Source organism: Melospiza georgiana, chromosome 4 (genome assembly GCF_028018845.1).
Source record: "Melospiza georgiana isolate bMelGeo1 chromosome 4, bMelGeo1.pri, whole genome shotgun sequence".
NCBI lineage: Eukaryota > Metazoa > Chordata > Aves > Passeriformes > Passerellidae > Melospiza > Melospiza georgiana.
In genome coordinates, this window is record NC_080433.1 from 61,120,689 (window position 1) to 61,144,666 (window position 23,978).

The 23,978-nt window shown below is 40.5% G+C and overlaps 1 protein-coding gene across 3 annotated transcripts in view; it reads left to right on the forward strand.

Annotated features, from left to right (window-relative positions):
* PLXNB2 (plexin B2) overlaps positions 1 to 23,978 on the forward strand; it is a 251,221-nt gene that overhangs the window by 191,219 nt on the left and 36,024 nt on the right. For all 3 annotated transcript variants that reach the window (XM_058022296.1, XM_058022297.1, XM_058022295.1), the window contains exons 14-18: positions 1,980 to 2,072; positions 3,264 to 3,345; positions 8,578 to 8,750; positions 10,901 to 11,049; positions 13,948 to 14,056. In XM_058022296.1, the coding sequence (XP_057878279.1) occupies positions 1,980 to 2,072; positions 3,264 to 3,345; positions 8,578 to 8,750; positions 10,901 to 11,049; positions 13,948 to 14,056 (606 nt within the window). The remainder of the gene's footprint in view (positions 1 to 1,979; positions 2,073 to 3,263; positions 3,346 to 8,577; positions 8,751 to 10,900; positions 11,050 to 13,947; positions 14,057 to 23,978) is intronic.

The following is a 23,978-nucleotide window of genomic DNA, read 5'->3' on the forward strand; positions in this document are numbered from 1 at the left end:
GAGCCTCAAGTCTGTTTTAACCTTTGGTTAAACCCCAAACCTTGGTGGGCTCGTGTTCACTGCCCAACCTGTCACAGTGAAGGTGCTGTAGGAAAGCTTTCCACTGCATTAATTAGATAAACCTGGTGTACCAGATTAATTAGATAAAACCTAGGTACCAGAAGGCACCTGTGTGTCCGACACTGAAGAAGTAGCTACAAATAAAAAGGATAAGATGCTCATACACAAGACTTAGAAGATAGCAGGAGACAATGTACTTAACCTTTGGAGCAGAAAAGAGGAATCAAGTAACCATTATGTTATCGCCAGGTGCACTCTAGACTCAGATGGCTCTGGTCAAAACCAGGGAATAGTTCTTTACATCCACAGTGAAGTTCTCAAGAAGCTCAGCAAGGCCACTGAGAAGGTCCTGCACCTGGATCAATGCAGAGTGGGGATTGAATGGATTGTAGCCTTATGGAGAAGGACTTGAGAATGAAACATTAGATGTGAGCTGGCAATGTGCACTTGCACCCCAAAAAACCAATAGTGTCCTGGGCTGCATCAAAAGAAGTGTGGCCAGCAGGTCAAGGGAGGTGATCTATCTTCCTCCAGTCCACTCTTCTGAAATTTCAGCTGAAGTATTGCATCCAGCTCTGGGGTTCCCAGTACAAGAAAGATGTGGATCTGTTGGAATGGGTCCAGAGAAGAGACATGGAAATGATCAGAGAGCAGGTGAGGGCTGGAGTTCAACTCTTTTGAAGAAAAGCTGACAAAGTTGAGGTGGTTCAGCCTGGAGGACACTCCTGAGAGACATTTTTTGTGGACTTTCAATATATAAATAGGGCTTATAAGAAAGATGGAGAGAGACATTTTTACCAGGGCCTGTAGGGTCAGAGAAAGGGGCAACATTTTTTAAAGTGAGAAAGGGTAGTTTTAGAGAGATAAGGAAGAAATCTTTTGCAATGGCAATGGTGAGAGACTGGAACAGGTTGCCCAAGAAACTTTTATGTACCCCATCCCTAGAAATATTCAAAGCCAGGTTGTATGTGGCTTCAAACAACCTGGTCTAGGGAAAGGTGTCCCTGCCTATGTCAAGATTGTTGGACTAGATGGTCTTTGAATGTCCCTTCCAACCCAAACCATTTTGTGATTCTCTAAAGGTGAAGGTTGTCTTGTCCCCAGCTGAGTTGTGATTTTGTATTAGTGTATGAAAATATCCTTGCTACTCACTTCTTTCTAATACCCTTCTTGCAAAGCTGTTTGAATGTCTGTCCTATGGGCAGGAGATTCACCCAGCACAGAAACAATGTCATGGGATGAGGTTTTTAGCCAGCCAAGTTCTTTGACTGAATCACAGAGCAGCCAAGCTGAGAGTTTTGTCAGTGCAGTGAAAGTCAATATGTGCTACAGACTTAAGACAGGAATCAATAGATTTAGGATCTGGGGAGAAGAGAGGGGATGATGTCTAGGAGGTAGTAACACCCTTAAATTAGTGCTGCCATTGAAGACTGTCCTGTGAAAATCCAGCTAGAGTCACAGAAAGGCAAGAGAAAGGCAGGAAGAGCTGAGAGATGTTCATTCCAGTTTCCCATGCAGCTCTTGCATTGATGCTCTGCCCAGAATCCCTACAGAGAAAACCTTTAAGGGCAGAACTCACACAGCTCTGTTAATAACAGATCTGATGTGTGAAGCCATCCAGTATTCACATCTCTCAGCTTTTTCTTATTGCTCCCTAAAACAGAGTGCTATATATGAGCTTGCTTTCCTTGAACTTCTTGGTGTGCCTACCATGAATGAATATTGGAGGAATGCAGCAAAGTCACAGATTGCTCTGGCTCAGCTTCTCTCTAGCATTGCTTTAGAAGATGACTGTAACCAGTTAGCCTTCTCCATTTGGATTTGATTACTTCCAGTGCTGAACAGGATATTGCCTGGTGATATTTTACTATGCTTGGTGATTCTATACAAATTCTAAACTGAAATTTTCTCATCCTCAGGGTAAAAAATTTGTGGTTGGAAACAGCCAATTTGAATTTGAAGCTTCTGTTGATGAGTCAGATGAAGGAAAATTTTCATTCGTGAGTAAAGAGGTAAATGTGAAAATGCTATTTGCCTACCAAATATGCTCAGCTCTTCTAAACTGTAGCCACAAGTGTCCAGAATTACACAGGTAATATGTATTTCCCTCAGAAAAGAATGTCACCTCTGATGGAGATTCTCCTTTGGCAGTAGTAGTCAAAGGCTACCATTTTGGCTCAGAGCTCCTGAAGTCTCCTCTCAAAGCTCTCAATCTTTCTCCCTGATTTATCTACCTGTGTAACCCATGGAGTTATTGAACTGTCTCTGGAGGAATTTGAGACCACTACTGTTTTATTCTTCATTTTTTATACAATCTAGTGAAATCATTGATGATAAAATGCAAGAATTTCAGTGCTCTCCCTCTCCACATTCCACTTCACTATCTTTCCCATTTTGTGTCTGTAAAAATGGGAATGGTAAGAATGGTGACAATATGCTGTTGCTTGGCTACCTAGTAGTTATGCTTCTTTCACTCTCGCTTTTTTACTGCAAAAGGAAATAATATTTTAAAAATGGTCTATTTTCTAAGCTCCAAGTTTGACTCACAAATGTTATGCTGACTTTATATCTTACAAGCTCACTAACTAGTTTTGAGAATTAATGAGCATTTCTGCATCATCTGTGCCTAGCACAAAGCATTTGCTTTATCAAGCGTCTGTATTTTTATTTGTTCTTCTTGTTTCCCAACAATTGTCATTGCTGCTCTTTCAGCATGAGCAGAAGCTCATGTCTTGGAGCATGTGAACCTTGTGATTTGGCTGTAAAATGAGGAGGCTGCACTGTTAAAGATGCAAGAGATTTCCCCTCCATGTGGTGCGAGTCTGCTGTGCCCACAGAAGTAATGGGGCCAGATGGTGTGGGAAGGGAGAACTCAGCAGGGTCAGCAGCTATACTTACTGCCTCTGAACAGCACTTTTGCTGCTTTGATACTTATAACCAAATGTAAATTAAATTAATGAAAAGAGAGTACTCGGATATTGCCGTCCCTTGGTACTTGAAAATTCTGATTGTGAAGGATTAGGTTCATTAAAACATTTTTCTATAAATGTATCTGCCCAAGATACATTTATAAAAAAGGCCATAAGGCTTGGGAGAGTTTCTAAAATCCTTCACAGGTCTGATTATTGAGAATCATAGAAAATGCATGAAATTAACCTTGTCAAATGAAAGTATAAATATCTCTATTATGTCATCTTTTCTAGTTTTCCTATAGTGCAAATGAGACCCTACAACTTAATTTATCCATAAAAACAGATAAGGTCAAGATTGACAGCAAACTGATGGGTAAGTGTGAAATATGGGATTAAAGGGAGATTAATTACTGTAAGCAGAAATCAATTCTTTCATAATTTGGAGTCTTGTTAATAAGAATGTTTGTAGGTTTTACTGGTTTGTGTGAAACAATTAAATCTGACAGATCGAAAGTTATTAATGTTAAACTAATGCATTAAACATCTGAGTTGTCAGCAAGTTTTCCAGGGACACCAACCAAGCTGTGTGGTGCAGTGACATGCTGGAGAGAAGGGATGGCATCCAGAGGGACTTTGATGGGCACTAGGGCTGGGCCTGTGCAAACCTCGTGAGGGTCAGCAAGGCCAAGTGCAGGGTCCTGCCCATGGGCTGGGGAAATCCCAAACACAAATACAAGCTGGAACACGAAGGGACTGAGAGCAGTCCTACAGGGTGTGACAAGGTGGAACCAGCAATGTGTGGGTGCAGCCCAGAAAGCCCAGTCATGTCCTGGGCTGGATCAGGGGCAGCGTGGCCAGCAGGGTGAGGGAGGGGATTCTCTCCCTCTACTCCACTCTCAGACACCCCACCTGCAGTGCTGCACCCAGCTCTGGGGCTGCCACGTGAGAAGGACATCATGGACCTGTTGGAATGAGTACAGAGCAGGAATGGCCACAAAGATGATCAGAGAGCCGGAGCACCTCTCCTATGGGGAAAGGCTGAAAGAGTTGGGGTTGTTCAGCCTGGAGAAGAGAAGGCTGCAGGGAGACCTTATTGCAATTTTTCAGTACTTAAAGGTCGCTTATAAAAAGGACGACAAACTTTTTTGCAGGGACTGTTGCAATAGAAGAAGGGATAATGGTTTTACACTGAAAGAGGGTAGATTGAGACTAAATATAAGGAAGGAGGCTGGTGAACACTGCCACTGGTTGCTATGATGGTTTCAGCTGGGGTAGAGTCAGTTTTCTTCACAGTGGCTGATACAGGGCTATGTTGTGGATACCAGAGAGACGGTAGATGCCCCATACCTGGAAACATTGAGGTTCAGACTGGATGGGCTTCTGTGTAGAATCACAGAACCACAGAATTACAGAGTATCCTGAGTTGGAAGGGACCCACAAGGATCATCAAGTGCAACTGCTGGCTGTACACAGGACAATCTCAAAAATCACTCAATCTAGCTGAAGATGTCCTGCTCATTGCAGAGATTTGGACTAGGTGACCTTTAAATGTCTCTTCCAACCCAAAGTGTTCTGATTTTATGATTCTATAATTTTCAAGATTGCTTTTGCTATGAAGTGCAATCCTAATAGCAAAGCTTCCCAGTTCATACTTAAGTATGAAAATTAAACACTTAAGCATTTTGATTTTTTTCTTTCAATGATCTTTGCCTTTCCTCAATGAATTTTCCTCGTCAAGCAGCAGAAAGAGGATCCTTGTCATAGCCACTCATATGGACTTTACCTGAAATCTCATTTCCTAGCTTGTTCAGGCAGGTTCTGCAGCCCCTATGTTAGCTGGCAATCAAGAAAACACAGAAACATTCAGTGTGTTTTCAGCTCATTACTCTATTAATTTATTTCTCTTAAAAATAAATTAAAAATTATAGCACAAAGACTTGATCTCTGAAATAAAAATCTCTTTATTAATATAAATTTCATTTCTTTTGAACATACAATAATGAAGCAATGAAGCCTAGTCCTGAGGTAAGAAAACTCCTTTAAAATCAATGGAGCAGTATCTAGGACCCAGCTTACATGTCTTTGGACTGACATTTAAGGCAGAATATTGCAAAACCCATGAGGCGAGCCTCTTATGTACTTGCATGATGGGACAGCATCAGGAAAATACTAGTACCCCAAGTAATTTCCTCTGCAGAATAAATCTTCAGACCATTTTTCCAACTGTACAATATTTAAATTTATTCTCTTTCATATTGGCAGCATGAACTGTGTTTTAGAAGATTTTCCTTATGGTTCTGTGTGCAGTGTTAAAAGACTAAAAGAGGACCTGGCATGAATTTTATAGGGAGGTCATATTACAATCTCAGACTGTCTTAATTTCCATTCCAGAGGCTGTCATGCTTAAAACTGCAGAATTTTGACCAAATATTCCCAACATCTTTTTTCCAAGTCAGGAAAAAGCATTAAAACAAAACAAAACATAAAAAGAAGCTAAATTATTAAAGAAATGTTATCATTCAAATTGAAATATAGAACACTTCCAAGAGGGGACTTGAAAAATTATCAACAGATGTCTCTTTTTAGTATAAAAGGGATTTTTTAAAATCCAAATTCTTTCTGACTTTCAGACTCCCTTCCCATATGAAATCCAGTGTGTAATGTGTTTTTATGCATCTTGAAAAGAATTGGCTTTGGGTATATGGCTGCTGCTGAGAAGCACCTTTGAACCTGCCAGTGAAAGAACCCTTTCTTTGTATGACACTTAGTGAATACTAAGTTATGATAGCATTTTTACATCTCCAGCCATCAGGGGTTCTGAACAGTGTGAAATCCAATATATCCCTTTTATCCTTTGTCCTTTTATCGATGATATCACAGCTGGTATCTCAAGGTGATGGATAAGAGTCTGAATCTAATGAGTAGCTTGCTGCTGGTACAAATAATGAGCTGATCAGTGAACAAGGGGAGCAGTTAATGCTTTGAGGCCAGGGCTTTCTCCATTGCATTTCAGCAACTGGATGTGAGGGACATCAAGACTTTGCAGTGCTGACATTGTTTGCTGAGGGGTGGAATATGAATCCCTGTCCAGCCAGTGAAGGATAATGAAGTAATTCAGTAAACAAATTCCCATGCTGTACCTGGTGGCCATGTGGCTGTCTAGGTGGGAAATCTGAAGTCTGGGAAGCCAAGGGGAAGATTTGCTCAACAATATTTCCTGTTCAAGTGCCTGTGCAGTAGCAATCTTTCAGAGTGCTGGAATAAGAAAGCAATCTGGTTTCTATAAAAGCAATTCCCAGTGAGGAAACTTGTCCTTGCCTCTGTCCACAAAGCAAACAACAGCATACATGGGCTGTCAGCCTGGTGCTTTTCCTCAGCACTATATCCACAAAACAACATAAAGATGGGTAACTGACCCACAAACTGCAGGAAATATGATTTGGTTTATGTTTGTTCCTCAGTGCCTTCCATATTGATGTGCTCAGTTTGTGAAGCAAATGATGCTACTCCTGCCTTGTGCTCATCAATTCCTTGGAAGTTCAAGATAGAGATTGAATCAAATGGATGCTCTTTCTCATTGATTCATTTTTATAAAGTCCCTTAGTTTTGCATGCACCTCTAGTGTTTCTTCAGCTGATTTTGTGCTTGTAAAGATACTTGAAATCAAGTGGATGTGCTGACTATAGATAAGAAAGGGTTAAAATCAGGCTGCATCATTGCATTAACTCTTCATTGTAGGGGAAAGAAAAAAACCTGTTTATTATCTTAAAGACTAGCTGTGAATCTGAATGCTGAGGGGTTTAAACATACAGCATTTAGAGAAAAACTGCCTGTATGGGATTACATGTTCTCCTGCAAGTGGCAGAGGTTAGCCAAGACTTGGGCATCTGCAATATTGTTCATGCCTAGCGGGAGAATAAGGCCACTGCTGAAAAAATAATGGAAAACTAGCATTCTCATTTTACTTTTCATTTCACTAGAAATCTGACATGGTAGTCTCTTGGAATTAGATTTCAAGAGCTACTACTGCTGCTGCTGTTATCTAGGAAGATGGCAAGTGTATTGAAATGCTACTCACTGGAGGGTGATTTTGCCAGTGTCCTTTGTAAAGCCCTGCTCCTCTGAGAGTAAAAGCTCATTTTAAATAGATGTGTTTAATGGCCTTTACTGTATGCATCTCAAAAGGATTTACTTTTGTCCACATCTGTTTACTTTCCTTTATTTCCTGCATCTTTTAACTATGAACCTCTTTTGAAAAGAATCCAGTGTCACTAGGGCTACTGTTTCTTGGGACTTAATGAAGGGAAGGGGAAGGGGAAGATGTTGAGAGTCTGTCTTGTATACCCCATTCCCATCTGCAAGCACATTTAACTCTTGAAAGAGCACAGGAGGAAGCCTAAAAAGCTTTCTGCTGTTCTGGTAAGTTAAGCTGATTTACAAGACTCAAAAAGTGGCAGAGCCTGAGTGGCAGAGGGTGAGAGGCTGTGTGGCCAGAAATACAGAGCAGCCAAGAGTGGAGAGAACCAGGGGAAAAACGAGCAGAAAAGCAGACAGCAAGATGTTTTCCTCTTTGCAATAATCATCCCACCTGTCCAGGGAGGCACAGCACTCCCATGCTGGGTAATCTGGGCAACTTGCTCACTTTCCCTAGAGAAACATGTTGTATCTTTTCGGTCTGTTTTCTTCTGGGCTAGTTCTCAAGTGCATCTCCATATGGTTTTTTTGTAAGCCCAGGCTCTCCTTATGGTGTTGAACGACTGAGATATGTCTCAAGGCTTTGCATCTATTTGGGAAAATTAGTTTGATTCTCAGTGACTGTGCGTCATGCTAGAGATTGATGAGGGCCAAAACAAGCTTAGTGTCTGGTACAGTTGGCCTCTGCTTCATCAGTAAGAGAGATACAACTATCAGATTTGATTTCTTGGCTCAGAAAAGATAGAACTCAACCCCCCTACAAAAGGGACAAGGTGTACATCAGGATGACAGTTCAAGACAAAAGGGAAAATAAAAGCAAGAAAATAGAGAAGAATGAAGAAACACAGAGGTATTAACTTGAACAAAGGTTAACATTTTATTAAGTGTTAACTTTCTATTTGGTTCAGGCATGAGTGATGATTATGGAAAGTCCCAAATGTCCTGGAAACAGCCTACAAAGGCAGCTCTCTTCCTTTAATCCTGCAACTGGCAGAGGTCCCATGCCCACTGATGTCCACCCCTACTGACATCCATGCAGAGTCTATACCTTCCATATCTGACTTGGGATGCTCCAAGGACCTGATTTTTGAATTAATCTTTAAACAATTGTATGTGTTATTGAGGTTGGTCAAAGTAAGGACTTTGTACTTGAATGTTTTGACAGTGCTTGAGTGACAAAAATATATTTGCAGGCTAGTCATACTCTGCACATAGATAAATGTCAGGTTTTTCCATAGAGAAAAAATAAAATTTTCTCTCAGCATCATTCAGGGGTTAAGAACAGACCGTACATATTACTCCTGTGACTCCACTGAACTTTATACAGAGGGTTACTTTTCCTTCCTAAGGGACGCTGAATATCCTTGGAACAGAGAGAAACATCTAAATATGTTTGCTGTTCATCTTTCAGTGACTCTGTACAACTGCTCCTACGGACGAAGCGACTGCAGCCTGTGCCTTGCTGCCCCACCTGAGTACAGGTGTGTGTGGTGTGAGGAGGATGGCAAGCCCAGCAAGTGCCTCTATGAAAAGCTCTGTCGCGCTGCCCCCACCGACACGTGTCCTCCTCCAGAAATCACTGGTGTAAGATTGCTTTTTTCTCTCCCTACCAGCATAATATTTTTCAGGAGAAAGCAGCCGAGTGAGCTCATACTGAAGGGCAGGTTTTTTTCCTTAAGGAAGCCTCTGAAATAGCTGAAAGGAAATAATGTCAGTAGTGATGTGTGAGAGAGATTTGTAAGGACTCAAAATAAGAGACTGAATGGATTCTTTGAGCCTCCTTGTTTTTCAAGCCTTGTCCTCGCTGTATCAGAAGCCAGGGTAGCAGTGCATGCTCAAAACATGGCATTTGATTCTTGAATTCTTAGCATGGATTTTTTTCTCTCATAAAGTCCTTTCTACCTGAAATGAGTCTGTAAGAGAGGTTCACTCTTCCTGGAACTACAAGTACATAACAGGTTCTTTTACAGGCTTCAAGCTAGACTTTTAAATAGTATTTAATAAGGGAGCAGATTTTTTCTGTGTCACAAAGTGTTTTCCAGGTGTCAGTGATATTTTTCAGTCCACACCAGCATCAAATCCAAGGCTGTAGGAACTGAATGTCAGAAGTCAGAGAGGCCAAATGTGCACCTGACTTACTCTGCAGTTGGAGCATTCACTCAGGGTCAGGGAAGGTTGTTGTCCACTTTGGTGGGTCAGCAGGCAAAGAAAGTCATAAATCCATGTCCTTTCCAGAAACAAGCCTATGCTGCTTATATGGGCATAATTGTTGAGAAAAGAGTGATACATGCTTCCACTGGGCAAATCTAAATTGCTGCAGCAGTCGTATCAGTACTTAGAACCTCAGACACACTGTTTGATGAGAACACATCCCAAGCCATCACAAAATGTGGTAACTGTGTGACACAGGCTGAGAGTTGTAGCAGGGATGTTTCACTCAGTAGGAACTGTGTCTGAAACGTGTGGCTCAAAGTGGCAGAGACACTGCATCCCTGGAGACTGTGCAGTCAGAGGTGCAATGTGCCTGCTGGCAGACCTGCAGAACACTGAGGCAGGTTGGCCATGAGGGTACATCTGAGAAGAAACAGCTGTTAAACAGTTGAAGTCTGCCAAGGAAGGTAAATACCCTAGCAGCTTGACAGAATGTGTGGAGAAGAATACTTGTGTAGTATCTGTGCCCCGGTAAACATGATTTGAGAAAAAAGGAAATGGAAAATCTTTTAAAAAAGTGTTTTCACCTGGGATACTGTTTCTACATTATGGTGGACAAAAAAAAGATGCTAAAATATTTTTGGTTTTCAGACCTTACATTAGCTTTAAATATGAACATAACATTTGGAAAGAGCTAGACAGACAGTTGAGTAATGTTTCAGCTGGTTTGTGTATGGGTTGGGTGCAGATGGAGAGCCAGTGGCCAGGCAGCCAGCAGAGGCAGCCACGTCGCTGTGCTCAGCTTGCCTAGACCTGAGGGACTGATTTTGATGGAGCAGGCATTGAAGTGCAAACTCACTCTTCTCGATGGCAAACTTGCAGCCCTCCAAAGCTGAAGACCTGAAAAGGTCTTGCTGAAGGTGCTCCAAGCATCGTGTAGGAAAGCAGGTTAGCCTCCCAGCAAATATTCTGAACTGAAGTGTCTGTCAGGGCCATATTCCAGTCTGAGCACTCCACTGCAACTGCATGATCTTCTCTGTCCTCATTTTATTTGCAAATTACTTGGTTAGCATCAGCCCATGCTGCAGCACCCTACTGTGAGATGCACTAAGGGAGATCAAGAGACTGGAGGAACTTTTGAAAACACGATGTGGGCCAACACTGCGTGTTAGGAAAGTGCACTGCTCTGCTGTGAACCTAAAGGGATAAAATCACAACAACAAAATGCTGGAAAAGCTCTGTGGAAGGATTGTGAGAAGAGTGTAATGAATTTGCTTTTCACAATCACAGTACTTCAGTGGAGGAAGCAAACTTAAAATAGAATAAACACCAGGCAAGAGTTTTGTACATAACAGTCTGCCACAGGAGACATGAAATCTTCAGCTGTTGAATGCTACTTCTGAGCTAACAGATGATTAATTAACATTAAAAAGTTGCATAGCTTGTTTTTTGTTTGTCCTACAAGAAACATCTGCATTTCAAATGTTGGTAAGTCAAAGTAGCTTTAAATAATATAGAAGAGTAACATAGTCACTGCAGTATTTAATTTTGCTTTTTTTTCCCCCTGTCCTTTATGCAAACAGATTGAGCCAAAAACTGGACCACTAAGTGGTGGAATTCTTTTGACCATAATGGGATCTAATTTGGGAATAAAGGCAGAAGATGTAAAAAATATAACAGTGGCAGACAAGGAATGTCTTTTTAAAGAGGAGTTCTACTCTGTTTCCACAAGGTAATTGATGGATGCTTTTCACAAGATTTTAGAAGAAAAAAGGAACCTCTCTGCATTTTCAAGAAAAGATATCTTCTTGTGGTTACAAAAGGTTACCATTTGAAAAAATAACTATTGCTATGATATACATGCAATATTTCATAGTAACATGTCTGACTCTTTATTGTTATAGATTGTAATACAGCAACAAATTTACAATGGTGTACTACCATCCTGCTCCTGATTGAAGTTTTTTCCTTACTTGATTGAAAAGCTTTCATAAACTACTACTGCACATATATCAAGACTATTTGTTTTTAAATTAAAGGCATTCTACATGTGCATCTAGTCATTAAAACTTTGCTACATCTGAACTACAGTGAAGGCAAGCATACAAGATTTATGGGAAAGTAGGGAAAACAAGAGGAAGCTTAAATCTGCTTAGTCCAGCCGCAGAGTTTCTTGCCTGGGGACAGGGAGGGAGCTTAGGTTTAGCTGTGGATGACTAAGTTTCATCTCAAAGCCAACAAGTCCATGGATGTTGAATTGCCTAAGCAGGTTGGTAGATGTTTTGTGGATTACCTGTCACACTCTTAAGCAGTGCCAAAAATTAAAACAGAATGCCTAAATTCTTCTAGGTAGGTATCTATGTGTTTACTACAGATTATATCAAGCTTCTAATTTCAAGAGGGAAATACCCCTTTTATATTAGGTGATGGAAAGCATAGCAGGAGTTTTCAGTAACAATATTAAGAGTAATGATGGATTTTTCTTTCATTCTCTTGAAAGCTGCAATTGAAAGCTTGGCTTTCTTTTACTTCCTATAATTTAAATTGTAACACAGTAACTTTTTGCTATTTCTGTGGCATGTTTTGAAAGTGACTTTGAAGATACCTAAGTGATTTTTTTTTAGATTTTGAAAAATATTTAACTTTAGTCAATGCATGGATCAGGCATTTAGAAGCTTTCCAGGCCTCTAGGACTGAAGAAGGTAAAGAATAGCTGTTTCTTTCTCACTGCTTCCCAATTTTATTGCCATCACTCCCGCATTTACATGTACTTCCAACCAGTCATCTTTCCCCACTCCCTATTTTCAGTGTTTGCAAAAGCTACATTGAATTGCGACATAGCCTTACAAGAATTTCCCCATCCTCTTGGCCTTTTCTAAAGCTTTTTGATATTTTTAAATACATGGAAAGGAGCCAAAACTGAGATGACTGGTTCCTTGTATCATAGCAACATTACTGGTTTCCTAAGTTCTGGCAATGTAGTAATGGGTGAGAACAAACGCAACTTGCATCATGTCATTTATCAACAAATTAGTGGGTTTTGAAGGATGTTCCTGGCTAGGAAAGCTTAAAAAGAGAAGTTGTCAAAATCTTCAAATAGCTATCTTTAATTTTCTGTATTTATCTCCCTCTGGGTGTTTTTTTTTTAATTACTATTACCTTCTTTTTATGAAATTAAATTTAAAAAATAAATAAAAGTGCCTTGTCTGGCTCCCCTATCCTCCTTTAGTTAAAAGCTAGTCTTTTTAGGAGACAGTGGCTCCCATGCACAGCAAGATTTAAGACACTTAAGGGTGCTTTCTGGCTCTGTGGTGATTTAATTGTTGGCCTTGGAGAAGTCATTCTTTGTAGTTTTCCATTAGAAGTGTGGGGGAAGGGAGGCAATGCCAGCGCTGGGAAGGGAGGGAACTTTTCCAATTAAAATCCCTACTACGATGTTTCCCCCACAGCCCCCGGCCCCGGCCCCCGACTGCTTTCCCCAGCCTGACATATGGTAAAAATTCCTCCAAAGGCACCATTTCCTGTTTCTGCCTGACATGAAGATACAACTTCCAAGAATACAGTAGAGAGATGATGAGGAACAGGCTCAGGCAGCCGTACACATGCCAGGACATGCAGGAATTCCGAGAATTTTGTCCATTTGCCAGTACCCAGGAAAAAAAGTCTGGACTGATCTGCAGAGGGACTTGACAATCCTTTTATTATAAGTCCTGATTTAAGTACATATACCCAGTAATTTGGAGCCATTGAGGGTTTTTTTGCTATTTCAGGTTTTTTTAAGAAGTCATGCACTGCTGAAAGAAGAATAGCAATAATCCTGGAGGGAGAGAGACAGAAATGAGCAGTGATCATAGGGTGTGGCCTATATGAAACTGAGCAGGCTATGAGCACTATATACCTCCTTATCTAACTGTATTATCAGCTCTCCATTAAGCATTTGTCACAGTTTTCAAGTGTGTCAAATCCTTATTGCCCTTTCATGCTATCATTCTGTGGTTTACCTGTTTGAAATAATAATTTAAACATCCTAGCTATCACTCAGCAGCAGTGTTATTTCTAAGGCAGCATACTCTTGGCCAGTGCTCCTTGACCTCTGATTTTGCATGTGTTTTCTGTGAATTTATTTTCAGAGAACAGTAATTCTGAAGGGATTTTGATCATAGGTGTGAAAAGGTTTGAAGCTGAAAGGTAGCAAGATGCACAACAAAATTATCAGCAGTTAAAACACACAAAATTAAAAGATAGCTGATGGACTGATGTTTGCATCAAGGAGGTGGGGGCTCTTTTGTGGGGTTGGGTTTTTTTAACATCAGAAAGTCCACAGTAAATCTTGTGTCAGGTTCAACTGACTTATGGGGCTGAATTTGAGTCTTCTGGGAAGGCACTTCTACTAACAGACTGCTGAAGTGGCTGTGTACAGTGCTCAGGTTTCAGTTTTATCAACCCTTGGATAGACAAGCAAACTATTCCTGGGTGATTTTGCTGGGAATCTGAGGCAGCACTGGATTACACAGTATAGGATAAAGCAAAGTTGGTGCTTCTGCTGGCAGTGTGTGTGGTAGCTCACATACATTGCCCTGGCATTGCAGCTGTCACTTCTAACAGATAAGCTTACATTCTTTCTTTTTAGGATTGTGTGTCAAGTTGGACCCATGAATGAACCACAGCAAGGTCAAATTGAAGTTAACATCAATGGAAAATTAGGTAGATCACCAAGTGAAGTGTTGTTTACATACCAGGTAAGTGCATTTTTTTTCAGAGACCTGTTTTATACTTTGTGTATGACATAAGTTAAAGTTAAGCACAGAATTGTTTGGTTTTGTTGTACTGTTTCATCAATAGCACTGCCATTGAAAAATATTAGAAAACACTTAATTCCAGCATTTCTATATTCAAAAGGTGAACAAAAAATCAATTCTGATCAATAGATTAAGAGTCTCAAAATAGGATTATGTCATTTTCCATCTAAGTTAAAAAGATGTGGTAAAAAAGCAACTGGAATAAACTTATTCACTAGTGACATAATACCTCTGAAGTATCACTATTAAATAAAAAAGTCAGCACTGCAAAAAATTAGGTATTCTCTAGATACATGGTGCACTATTTTAATCATGGTATTTAGTCTAGGCAATTTTCTTAATTAGAAGAATGGATGCAGAGCAGCTGAAGAATAAGTAATGAAGGTACATTAATTTCTTTAATAATTTATTTCATTCAAAAGTATGGCATGCAGAGCCACAGACAGCGTGATGTGTGTTCATATTACTTATGTGCCTTGTTTTCAGTGTGACTATGAAAGAGAATTTCATTTCTGTGTTAATTGCTTTGCTCTAAACGTGGCCCTAGCTTATAGCTGGTCTAGCCTGTGGTTTTAGCAGCACGTAGCTTTATCTGTAGCTATGAGGTCTTCAAATTTTATAAGATCATATGATAGTTGAGAGGTTTAAATAATATCAGTCCCCATAATGATTCTTAAAATTACACCTATAAAACTATAAAACATAACTTGTGTGCTAGGCTTTTATCTTCTCCCTTATTTAAACTTCTGTCTCATTAATTCTTGATGTCTTGTGAGAAGTAAAGGAAAGAATTCAGCAGTGGAATAAGTCGAGAATGACATTTAACTGAGAAGACGATATTCTTGTTTTCACAAAACAGGCTAGAAGTGGGGTTTCTGTAATTTCCAAGCAAATACCTCCTCTCTCTGGTGACACTGCTGCAAAAAAAAACTACCCTTGTTGCCTGAATATGTCATGTGTTCCTTTGTGGAAATGTAGGATATGATCTTAATCAGAGAACAATGATATAATCTCCCATGTGTATGTTTGTGGTCTCTAGGACGGAGACCATGACAGTAAGACCTACATGAGGTTTTGACATGAACCTGTTGGGTGTGTTCTGCACCAGTTCTCCTATCCTTCTGTGTATAAAGATCTTCCCATGACTTTCATGGAAAACGTGAAGTTATTATGGAGTGGGTTGAAACCTGAACCACGTAGGCTTTGGAACCTTTGGCCTTGTTTTGGTGTGATTCCCTCCCCAGCACATCTGAAAGGGACATAAATAGCCATTGCTTTTGGCCACTTCAGGGAAAGATTCTTAATTGCCTGTCAGTGAGGTGCTGGGAGAAGTGGCTGAGCACGAGCATTACCAAGGTGGATGTCTTCCTGCAAGTCCAAGACTCTCTGTGTGTCAGTCTCTGCCTGCATTGAGACCACTGAAAAATCAGACACCTAAGCCAACAGCTGATAAAGAGCATTTTTATTTACTGCAAGACTCTTTCCATGTGGACCCTTTTTACAATATGGAAAGCAATGACAAATAATACAATTCACACATTAAAATTGATGATATTGATTTCTAGTTTCATTTCCCTTAATTCCACAAGAAAATGAAGCCAACTTTGGACTGTAGGATTGAAGTCAGTGTGGGGTGTCACACTGATGTGCACCTCTACAAGTGTGGCACAAATGCTTTGGCATGAGAACAGACAAGCAGAGCAGACAGTTGCATCAGTTAATGTTGGCTTAAAAGCTGCAGTCTTGTTTCAGTGCTTTTTTCAGACTTCTTTCAGCAGACATGCAAAATCTATGCTTTGTGTAAAACCTCTTCTACTCAGTATATACGAAGGAAAGAAAATAATCTTATTTCCAAAACCCGTTCTAAAATAAATTTTCTCTCATGTATTTCCCTGTTTCTTTGGCACATGGGATGGATACCCTTCTGCTGGTCACTATTATTGTTTTTACTGTGAGCTCTGACCACTTGAAGCAGAATAGTTTCATCTTTAACAGTGACTGTTCTAAATGCAGTGTGTGGCATGACAGGGCAGAAGCGCACAAGGAGCCACTGGAGATGCTCATCCTGGTGTGTCTGTGTGTACCAGAGGTATCACCATATACCCCACTGCCTCAGCCTCGTACACGTGATTAGTATCTGCCACCAAAAGCACTTATCAAGTAGATTGGGTATAAGAAAGAATTTTTTATGTGATGAGAGTGGTGAGTCACTGAAAGAAGTTGCCCAGAAAAGCTGTATCTGCCCCATTATTGGAACTGTTCAAGCCAGGTTGGATGGGATTTGGAGCAACCTGATCTAGGGAAAGGTGTCCCTGTGCATGGCAGGGGTGTGGGACTAGGTGAGCATTGAAGGTCCTTTCCATTCTGAACCATTCCATGATTCTATAAGTAGTACTGTTTGGCTCTTGTTGATACCCAGTCTGAACAGTGTGATTTATTTTTAAAGGTGGATTGATGAGAATCAATAGTCAGAGCAACTTGGGGCTCAGACTCATGCTTCTTTCCTGTCTGCCAGCACAGAGCATTTCAGAACTGACAAATGTGCAAGACCTTCATTAAATGGGTCAAAAATCCAGTTAAAAGATAAGCCATGGTTTCAATTTAAAATTATTTCTGAACAAAAATGCCTTGGTCCAGAAGTGTCTGTGCTGTACAGTAAATACTCTATTTGCTCCACAACAGGAGAAGAAAGCTTTATGTCTCCCTACCCATCACAATTTCCTCTATCCAGCCTGAGTTCAGTTCAAGTACAGTCCCAATGAAATTAAATTCTGATAACCCAGTCATCCTCTGCTGACATTTCTATTGTTTCACTATAAGCAGGCTCAGGCAATAACCATTCTCCTGTTTAGTGAAATAGAAATGAACTTCTGCTAAATTTTAATATCCAGCTATGCAGTACATCTGGAGCACTGACAGCTTGGCTGGTCTCTGAGCAGGTGGAGCAGTAACATGGCTAAAGGCCAGTCCTGCTTTTTCATTTGTTGTTAACTTTATCTGATTTGCTTGTTGCTATGGCAGTGAGAAGCAGTCTCAAAGGAAGGAGTTAAGCTTTTCCAATGTGTATGGCCCAGATTTGCTGATCCCATACAAGTGCTGATTCTTTTTTCAGAACACCTCTTCTTTAGACTCAAGGCACCAGGACAAGAGCTTGTGGCTGGTTCTGGCACCTCCAGCATTTGTCTGAACAATTTTGTGAGGTTTAGGCTGTGCAGGTTAGAATGACTTTTCAGAAAGCTCAAATAAATCTAAGATGGTGAAATTAGAGGTAGAACTTTGCAAAAGTATAATACATTTCTGAGGTGCTGAAGGTAGTTTAGGAACTGGCTTGGAAAAAATTACTTCTTGTAAACCAGGATGTCTATTTTCCTAAATGAGATTAATAACCAAAAAGAGGAAGAAGGGAGGATAAATTAGAGCCTGACCTGAGAACAAACATGAACATTCACCATACTGGAAGTTTGAATGTGAAATGAACAGCACAGTTACATTTAACAAGTGCACTCTTCCACCTCAATCTACCCCCAAATGTGACAGTTTCCTCTTACGTGCATCCATCCTCTGCTTTGCTTTGTGATGTTTGAAGCAATTGCACTGAAAGCTCTCACCAGATCAGTGCCTCAAGGCTTTTGTGGAGGGTTTCAGCTCACTCCTTGATTTTTCACCTTGAGTTGTTGCTTCAATTTTACATTCCTTTTACACTGTAGCTGGGGGCTTTGGGTGGGGTTTTTTGTGGGGAAAATTACATGCTTGTTGCCATTATGATTGATGCTGATAAACCACACATCCACAGAAGTCTGGATCTGCTTCCAGAGGTTCTTATTTTATTCTTAAGTCTTGCAGTACATCTTCTTTGTGTGTCAGTCCACATGGGGGACAGGAGAGCTCCTGGATAGCTGAGAGTTTTAGTGAAGTTGGCCCTTATTCATGTGATTATTGTTAGTCTTAACTCTCTGTCCTCTGAGCCATGCATTTAAATACATGTCCCACCATCCAGTACTCATGATTTTGCTCAAGAGCTGCCAGTAAACACTGGATGCATGATAGTGCAGACTTTCCAGTCATGCATGCTCCCATTTCTTCATCAAACCTGTCAGAAGAGCTCTGTGATGTTTTCAGAAAATCATGTGGTGTCTGCCTCATGATAAAAAGATGCTGCTTTCAGTCCAAAGAAGAAGTTGTTTAACATACCAGCCCTTTACTGAAGTGTCCCATCCACAGCAGCCAACACACAGTGCACATTGCCAGGCAAATGCTCTGCCTGGGCACCTGGAGTGCCTGGAAGCATTTGATCAGCTTACATGCTGTAAAGTTTGGACAAAGCAGCCCCAGAAAGGCAGGACTCAGCTCCTCATCTCTGTGCTGTTGCAGGAACTCACTTGTGTTATGGTTGCTGTGATGAGGGGGTCAGGTCAGCCACTGCGGTGAGCACCAGACTGCCAAGAATGCACAGTGGAAATTCTCCGCTTGAATATCCTGTGAGTGGGTGGCTTGTCTGAAAAAACAAGAAACAGGCTCCCTTGAGTCTGAGAAAGGAGGGAAGTTGAGGGGGAAAGAACAGATCCTAATAGCTTGAGTTCCCCACTCAGAGGTTTAATTTAGCTCCTGTGGTTACCTTTATAGTCCATGAAATGACATTTTGACCTTCAAGAAGCTGGCTGGTGTATACAGCACTTCACGGGCCCTTTTATTTTTGTGTGCATAACGTGCAAGAGTTGGCAGAATAATTTGGCTTTCAGTGTGAGGCAGATAATTTTGGTTAAAAATTACTTTTTCAAGAGCCAGAACTTACTGCAGCTGGAACCAGGATGAGGAGAGGGAAGGACTTGTGAAGGAAAGATGGCTGTGATAAAGGCACAGCAACAACATGGCCTGTACATTCATGAAAATCTTATCCACATCTGTGTGCACTGTCATGAGGTCTTGGAAACAGCATCCCTGTTCTCTGCTTGTGTGGAAGCACAGGAGCCCATTCCTACTTGTGAAGAAGTGCACTTGCATCAAAGGCAGACCCCCAAATGGAGGTCAGTGCCTGCAGGAGCCAACAGAAGGGAGCTTAGGTGGCTTTGCCATTTGCTGCCCATCGTGTCCGTTTGAACACCTCCATCTGTTGCTGGCTTCCCCTTGTGCTGCAGCTGGCATCTCTCAGCATCACGGGGCCACACTCTGACACCATCCTCTCTTCCCTTCCCAGTTGTGTCTCTGCTTGTGATCTGGCACAGTTGTGCTTTTTCCAGCATCCCCCTCTGAAGCATAGATTTCATGCCAAGGTTTCTGTGCATCTCTGTTAGGTTCCTCTCCTCTGGTGCTGTCCAACTGTTCTTGAATTTTGGGCCCCTCTTGTGATCCACCAGTAGTTTCCTTGGTGGTTTTTTGTTTCTCTCTTTGATTTTCTACCTTAGTGAAGGATAAAGGGCAACCAGTTTTATCTCAGTGGTGCAGTTCACGGGCTAGAAGCTGCTTACCACAGATGGAAACCATAGTAGGCAGTATCCCTTATTTACAGAGTCATGTCCAGGAATTCTTCTGGGAAAGGAAACTTTGTATAGATGATGTTGTGCTTGATGACAGACAAATGGAAAAGCAGAGAAATAGATAAAGAAGACATGCAGAACTTTGGTGATGCTCCGTGGGTGTGCACTCCTCTTGTTCTTGGATGGTTTGTAAGGGACCAGAAGTGAGTTGGCTGGACATGACAGTGCAAACCAGGAAAGCTGCAGAGCAAACAAAAGAAGTGAAGAAGAACATGAATCTGTTTGGAAAATCCAATCTCAGATGCAAGATGGGTGAGCAAAAAAGAGGCTGGGGGAATGGTTCTCTTTTACACCTCTATATTTTTAATTGCAAAGAAAATTGTGAAAAACCTGGAAACAAAAAAAAAAAAAAAAAAAAGGAAAGAAAAAAGGAAAAAGGAATAAACCCATTGCTACCTAGGTAAAAGATGGGCTTTGATTTGACACCAGCAGACCACAGAGATCTAAAATGCTAGGAGCTCTCTTAGAGAATTTTCAGACTACAAACAGTATTTTTTTACTAAAATAGAAGTAAAAAAAAAATGAAGAAATAAGATATCACCTTCCTAACTCTGCAAAAAGACTAATTGCTACTCATAAAATATTAAAGATTTGAAAGTTCATTGTAGATTAATAAACAGGATAAAAAATGTAAGAGCTAAATGTGAATGCTCAGAGCATCTGCAGTAGCTGTGTAAGAGCAGCAGCCATGTACACTGCTAATAAGCAAGTTCATGTCTAAATGTGATTATAAGTGGAACAGACATGGAGATAATTTACCCTCTAGCATACAGAAAGCATGAAACTACAATGAAAAATACACAGCATTTCTGTGAACAGATTTTTAAGAAAGGGGCAAAAGATAAAAACAAAGCAAGCAAAGAAGAGATTTCTGGCTGTGATGAAAAATACAGGACACTGGAAAATGGCCTGAACGTGAAGTCACAGATATACTTGGGCCAGCTGGAGCCTTTTTGTCAATATTTTTCTTTGGTTTTTTTTCCAGTACTTCTGTGCTGATGAAGCAAGGATAATACAGTGGCACACAAGAATCTAAATGCCACATTTGCATTGGTATTACTAGGAGGAAATATGAATTTGCTACTAAACATGCTGTCATTATTTGAACATTAGGTACCAAAAGCAATGTACAAGTGTTGTCTCACTGCTTGGAGCAGATAACCACTGCTTTTAGGTAAACCATAGCAGCAGGATGGGTACTAACCACAGGTGTAAAAGCACAAGAGATAACCTATTTATAGCACTTTTATCCTTCCAATAAGGAAAATAGCCTTGTGGTTATCAAAGCATTGGGAAAACTACATATCAGTTCAGTAATACTTACACAGCAGTCTGATACAAGATGGAAAAGTTGGGTTGAAGGTGGACTTTGAGATCTTGAACTCAACATTATTACATCTAGGTATGGCTTAAGGAAGATTTATGTGTAAAGTACTCAAATTTCCCTTTGCAAGCAGGCTGCATTCTGATTGGACCTACAAGCAAGAAATCCTGTTTAGATCAAATAATTTTTTTGGGATAAATTGTGCAGTAGGGAGCAAGTTACACCTGGTGATTGAAGATCACTCCAAACTGTACTATTGTATTGAATTTTATTCTGGACAGCATAGCTGTGGATTTGCACAGGTTTTATCAAAACTGCAAATCCACTTTCTGCAAACACAGGGCATGATCATGAGAACGAAAGGCACTGGGGAGTGCTGGTGGCACTAAGTCCCTCTGCTGGGAAATGGCTTTCCAGACTCTTCAAAAACCAGGCCACTGAACAGCTGACAGACATTGGTACAGGCTTTTTCAAGCTAAACTATCAAAAAGCCCTCATAACAAGGTAGCCTGTTATTGCAGAAAATATTTATGCTCAAGCATTAAACTACCTGGAAGACATGAACAGTATTTTCCTGGTGACAAAAGAAGTATAGACCTGAAAAAACATTCCTCCATTTCAAGCAAAATAATAGAAAAAACTGAAATATGTTTGAATTATTTTCTACACTTAAAGGAATTATAAAACAAAGGTTAAATCATCATTTGCAGGGTTGTTTAAATTTTACTGTGTCCATGAGAAATGAAGTATTGCCAAGTCCTCACAAAGGCTGATGTTTTCCAGAATTATTGCAGGACTGCTACAAATTCCATACAGGACACATTATCAAATGTTCTGTTTAACATCATAATTGCACTGAGCACTGCAGTATGATGTTACAGTGATGTTATAGAAAGTGTGAGTTCCCCCGGGTGCCTTCTGACAGAGCCAACAAAGATCTCGAGGTGCAGAGGGCTGAAAAAGAAAGGGAGGTATTTATCATGACAGCAGGTGTACTTCTGATTCAGAGACTGAAATGACAAAAGGGCAGAAAGAAGGAGAGAAGAAATCCTTGAGGGGATTTGGAAAAAAAAATAGCATCACTGATACTGCAGCACTTGGGGTTGGAGGCTTATCAGTCCCATTTGTAACAATTGAACATTCAGATTGAGTTCAGTTTAAAGGGCTCTTGGTAAAAGCAGCATTTTTATTATCCCCCAAAGAAGGCTTGCACAGACAGATTTACTGTCTGCCCCTTGTCTTCCTCTGCAAGGAGAAGGAATCTCCTGTAGGACTTTGGTAGCAACATAGAGCTCTGGGTCAGGTGCAGCTTTGCCAGGCTGCATAAGATAAGACTTTGTAAGATGAGATTAGACCTGGCACCTTGCAAGGGCCCTTATGTGTCTGACTGACTGCTGAACCATGGGAAGGGGCTGCCTTCTCCTTAAGTAGCACAGTTCTTGTTGAAGTCTTGGATCACCACTGATGGCACTTCTTCAAATTAACTTGGCATTCAGTAAAGTATCATTCTCCTCCTGATCCTATCTACCTAATTGCATTTTTGAAAAATGCTTTCTGGTTGAGCATTTGCATGACCCTACTTTTTCCTTTATTGGTACTCCTAAGAAGACTGCCAGGTGGGCTGATGGAGCTTTGTTCTTTGAGCCATCCATGAATATTTTAGAGGAGCAATAAAACTTATTCATAGCACATTGGTTTTGCAATAAAATTATTATTAAAATTGTTAAAATTCTTGGTAATTTATTTCAGCTGCTTATTTTTTCTGGCAGGTCCTTAGGAGGAAGGGAAGGAGGGGAAATATGAAACAGAAAATAGCAAGTTAAAATTAATCAAATAATATTCTCTCCAAGTTTATAGTAACAAAGTGTTAGCAGTCATGCTGAAGAATTTCTCTGCACACAAAGCATCGTTCAGCTTCTCCTTATTAGATCATCTTTATGAAGCGTCCACATTATTTATTCTCTTGAGAGCTCCTGGTATTTGCAGAATTACTTTAAATGTGTTAAATATGAATATTTTGAATTAAGTGCTTTTAAAATTGTCCTTTGAGGGACAGCTGCAAGATCAGCAATTAAAGACAAAATAAGGGTTAGCCATAACCATTCCACTTCCTCTTTGGCTGCTCTCTGTGTTAGTTCCCAGAGTGGTTCTTGGCCCCAGTTTTCCATTCAGCCTGAAGTGCAACTGAGATGTGTGTGCACAATGGATGCATGAGGGGTGGGTGGTGAGTTCTCCTGTCTGGTGTAGCTGAGTTTTCAGTTCCAAGAGATGGAGTTGACGCCTTTCTAAGAAAAAAGAAAAAAAAAAAAACCAGTTTCTGTGGAAAACAGAACAGATACTTCTTTTGTTTCCCCCTTAGAGCTGTGTTTTTCGGAGATAACTTTGCTGGCTGGTTACCTCTACATCCCTATTCCTAGGGAGATAAATGCAGGCAGCCACTAACAGGTCCTTCAAAGACAGTGACACTGAGTGGTTTGACTTCAGGTTTGTGGCTCAGTTTGCATTTACTGATTGTTGGCAACAGGGACAGCTGAGCCCTGCCTAAGGGACCCATCAGATAACCCAACAGGGCTGTAACTCCCACTTTTGCTAAGAGAAAGGAATATGGCTGTCCACTGAAGTTCCTAGCAAGCTTCCTTTCATTTGTTATGCTGAGGTAACAGAGAATAGTGTGTGTGATGATTCAGAAACCCTTTTTTTCTTTCTTTGTTTCCTTTGTCTATGTTTAAAGGCTTGCTTTTAGTGGTTTCTTGTTAATTTTCTTTTTAAGCTTGTCCTTGGAGCCTAACCTTCCTCCTCCTACCTGGAGGTAGTATTTAGGGAAAAGGCTACAAATTTTAAAGAGATTTTTTTCAGAGGTCCACAGAGAAAGAATTTGCCTATACTGCTTTTTTAGTGGTTCTTGAGGAAAACATTAATCTGAAATCTATCCTAAGCATGCTTAGGATATTATTATGCAGATAATAATTCCTGTGGAAAACACAGAAGTTCAGCATGGTTAACA